The following is a 4,352-nucleotide window of genomic DNA, read 5'->3' on the forward strand; positions in this document are numbered from 1 at the left end:
GAGGAGGAGGAGGAGGAGGAGGGAGGGAAAGGAGTGGGTAGCAGAGGGAAGGAGACTAAGTGAGGGAGGGAGGGCTGGAGAGAGGCTGAGAGGATGTGATGATGAGGATCTAGTTGGAAGAGTTGCAGGGAAAGAGGGAAAAAAGTGAAGGAGTGAGAAAGGGAAGGAAGAGGAAGGGGGCAAGGAAGAAGAGATAGATGCAGATGCAGATGGGTGTGCTTTGGGAGAGAAAAAAGAAAAGATGAAAAGGAAAAGGGAGAAAAAAAAAGTGAAAAAGTGGAAGGAGTGAAATGTAGCTTGTGCTGTGTTCCACTGAAGGAGAAAGGAATAGAGGAGAAAGTATCGCGGGTAAGTGCTCGTGTGTCATAAGGGTGTGGGGGGAGGGAAGGTTAAGTAGTGTATGTAAAAGGGTGTGGCACAGAGGGAGGAGAGACGCAACTGACTAACTAATGGGGGATAGAGAGGAGGGTTGACAATGTAAGGTAAAGATGAGAGAGAGAGGCTGGCAAGGCGGGTAGGGAGGAGTGGGTGGGGAGCTTTAGGGAAAGGGAGGCCAGAGGAGACCCAGACGCTGCGTTGGTCACCACCACGACCGCTGAAGACCACACTTCTCTGCGTCTCATAGATGAAATAATTTAATAAAGTCTCCTCCAGCGGCAGCCTCTAATTGGATGGCCCCCTGTTCCCCCTCAACGCCCCCCCGTCGCCGCCAATAATGCTACTTGTTTTCCCGTCCCCCTCCGGCCCCCTCCCGCGTCTCATTGTTGCTCAAGTCGACTTTTGTGTGTAATATTCCGGCGTGGCGGCGAGCGGTGGGCGGGGCTTCGGCGGATGGAGCGCCTCTCTTCGACACCCACCATTGGCGGGCGTGGCCGCCATGCCGGGAAGCAGCCCGCTGATTGGTCCACTTTCTCGCACGTCTTGCAGAGTGTCAGCGGCAGTGTCGGTGATTGGCTGAGGCCTCGGCGCTGGACGAGGTAAGCAGCGATCACCGCCCTGATTGTGGTAATGTGCACCAACAACGACCAACTAATCGCCAGCCATTGGTCCAAAACACACCGTCATCACCGGACCGGAAAATTGCAAGTAGCGGGCCAAAGCTGCCGCCAGCCCAGCGGGACGATTGCCACCGCCCCGCCGACTCACCGCCCTGCCGACAAAATACGCTGACGAGAGCTAAACGCCTTCCATCGCCAATTCACTGAGATTGTGCCTGAGTAGTGCGGCGACGGCACCGCTCAGCGCCAGCAGGAACCCAACAGCTGCAGCAGCTTTAGGAACCAACTGAGGAACATCCAAGTATCAACCGGGGCCATCGGGAGCCAGCAGGAGGCGACAGCAGGCATGGAGCTGCTGCGGGAAAAGCGAGACTCGGGCCTGCTGGAGAGTGCCTCCCCCTCCCGCTCCACCACCTCCTTCCTCATCGACGACATTCTCTTCCACAGGCCTAAGGTAAGGTGCCACTTTACTTGTGTGACTCTCCCCACTGCAGTGTCTGGCTCTCTTGTGCTTCTTTATTAGCCTTAATTAGGTAGCGTCCTCATCCTTTCATTAATTTCATATATTCAATATCAGTGTAAAGATTTAGAATGATCTTCGACAAGAAAATTTTTCGAGTCGCTTTCTTTCTTTTTTTCTGATACCTGCTGTCTCTATATTTCTCCACTGCCTGCTCGTTACCATGTTTCCTGACAGATGTCATTTACGAATCTCCAACATCGTGTGGTATATTTTTCCATCGTCGATGACTATTTCTCTATTTAATCATTCACTTCATGGCGTTCCTTTCCAATTATACAGTGTAAAATTATACAATTGTTGCCGCCGTCGTTCTCTTCCTCTTCTTCCTTCCATTACATAGGTATACAAGTTTTATTTTTTCCTTTTCTGATGTGTATGTGCATTATTGACGTGAAAAATTCCTTTTCCTGGAAAGGTGATGGCGGTATTTAAAATGTCATCAGTGCAAAACCAGTCGGTGGATCGCGGTGTCGTAGTCCGAAGAAAAAAAACGCAGATCATTCAGCTGAAGATTAGGAGAAGAAAATGGAGTAAAAGAATAAGAAAAAAGGAATATAACTAGTAAATAACAAAAAAAAAATATTGAATGTGGAAACTTGTTATTAGGAAGCATTTATTTTTATTAGGCTCTGTAAAAGGCAAGAAAAAAGGTAACGATAGGAGTATGATCTAATGAGAATGTAAAGGAAAAAAGCATCAGGATAAAAGATATTTATGTCTGCAGATTACAGTATACACACACACACACACACACACACACACACACACACACACACCACTGCGTAGTGTAATGGTTAGCACGCTCGACTCACAATCGAGAGGGCCGGGTTCGAGTCTCGGAAAGCGGCGAGGCAAATGGGCAAGCCTCTTAATGTGTGGCCCCTGTTCACCTAGCAGTAAATAGGTACGGGATGTAACTCGAGGGGTTGTTGCTTCGCTTTCCCGGTGTGTGGAGTGTGTTGTGGTTTCAGTCCGACCCGAAGATCGGTCTATGAGCTCTGAACTCGCTCCGTAATGGGGAACGACTGGCTGGGTGACCAGCAGACGACCGAGGTGAATTACACCAGGACCACCCGCTGAGGACCTCCCGCTGCAGGTGACGTTATTAATCTACCCAGGTGTTGTCCCTTTCCCTTCCTGTCCTTCTCCATACCCTTCCTTCCCCTCCTCCAGTCCTGTTCCCTCCCCTTCCTACCCGTACCAGCTAATAAAGCCTTATGCACCATCCCCCCTGACCCACGGGAGGCGAAAATTCCAAATATAATCACAGAAGCTCACACACACACACACACACACACACACACACACACACACACACACACACACACACACACACACACACACACACACATTTATCCTCTCCCTCCTGCCATAGAGGTAAACGACAGGTAATTGGACAGGTGTAGTGGGTTACTGTGACGGATAAAAGGGTGTTGTCCTCCCTCCCCTCCACGATCCGGTTATCAGAAGGTCGATCTCAGGCTCAGTGTAATAATACCCCGAGGGTCCTTCCCCCGTCCCACAAAGAATGGCATGTCCCCTGTGTGTGTGTGTGTGTGTGTGTGTGTGTGTGTGTGTGTGTGTGTGTGAGGTTGTTTGTTTGTTATCATTGATATAACAATAATGATAATATTTTCTTATTATCATTACTAGCATTATTATTAGTATTAGTAGTAGTATCATCATTATTATTATTATCATTATTATTATTACTATTATTATTATTATTATTATCATTATTATTATTATTATTATTATTATTGTTAACGTCGTTATTATTATTATTATTATTATTATTATTATTATTATTATTATTATTATTATTTTTATTTTATTATTATTATTATTATTACTATTATCATTATTAGCATCATTATCACCATTACTATTATTATCATCATAAATCTAACGTATTAGAGCTAAGGTGTTTTTTTTCTTCTTTATTTGATGACATCCTTATTTAACCTCACTCCATTATTTTGAAAACATGTCTCGGCAACAGTCATAGTAAAAAATAGATATATAAATAAAAAGTTTAACTAAAACAAAAAAATCGAAGACCACCTGGTGCCGTGCAGCGTCACGCGCATCTGGGAACAGTAAATCTACACCCATTTCCCTGATAACAGATACAATCCAAGATGAAAATAACGAAACAATTCGAAAAGGTAATCCAGGAGCATCTCTTCCCTAATGACGTATAAAAGGCACATCACAGGACACATGTTTCACTGAGCTAAACAATGCCATCATCCGAAACACCTGCGAGTGAGCATCGGCAACACGTAATTCAATCCCACTAAAAGCCTTCAGATCCCCCGTACTTGGCAACGGCGGCGAAGCGGCGGCGTCGGACGGGAGCAGACCTGATGGAGCCGCCACTAACTAGTAAAAAGCTACTTCTCGGTAATATTTATCCAGTTATCGCGGGGATTCCATACTCTGGTGCTAACATTTGTTGCTAAAGAGAGTCTTGAATTTGAAAGTTTGAGCTTTACTTACAGAGGAATAAACTATGCAGTTATCAATTAATCTAGTTTACCAGAGTTTGCCACATACTTCGAGTATTGGTTCTACTGCAAAGAGGATAAATTGGATAAGTTTTAGTATATATATATATATATATATATATATATATATATATATATATATATATATATATATATATATATATATATATATATATATATATATATATATATATATATATATATATATATATATATATATATATATATATATATATATATATATATATATATATATATATATATATATATATATATATATATATATATATATATATAGAGAGAGATATATAGAGATAGAGA

At 43.5% G+C, this 4,352-nt stretch overlaps 1 protein-coding gene across 1 annotated transcript in view; it reads left to right on the forward strand.

The window, feature by feature from the left end:
• Window positions 1-696: 696 nt before the first annotated feature.
• The window catches only part of LOC123514826 (brain-specific homeobox protein homolog), a 27,782-nt gene continuing 24,126 nt past the window's right edge, over window positions 697-4,352 (forward strand). The window contains exon 1 of the mRNA XM_045273048.1: window positions 697-1,452. Coding sequence (XP_045128983.1) covers window positions 1,345-1,452 — 108 coding nt within the window. The 5' untranslated portion in view covers window positions 697-1,344. The remainder of the gene's footprint in view (window positions 1,453-4,352) is intronic.

This window comes from Portunus trituberculatus, chromosome 38, assembly GCF_017591435.1.
Source record: "Portunus trituberculatus isolate SZX2019 chromosome 38, ASM1759143v1, whole genome shotgun sequence".
Lineage (NCBI taxonomy): Eukaryota > Metazoa > Arthropoda > Malacostraca > Decapoda > Portunidae > Portunus > Portunus trituberculatus.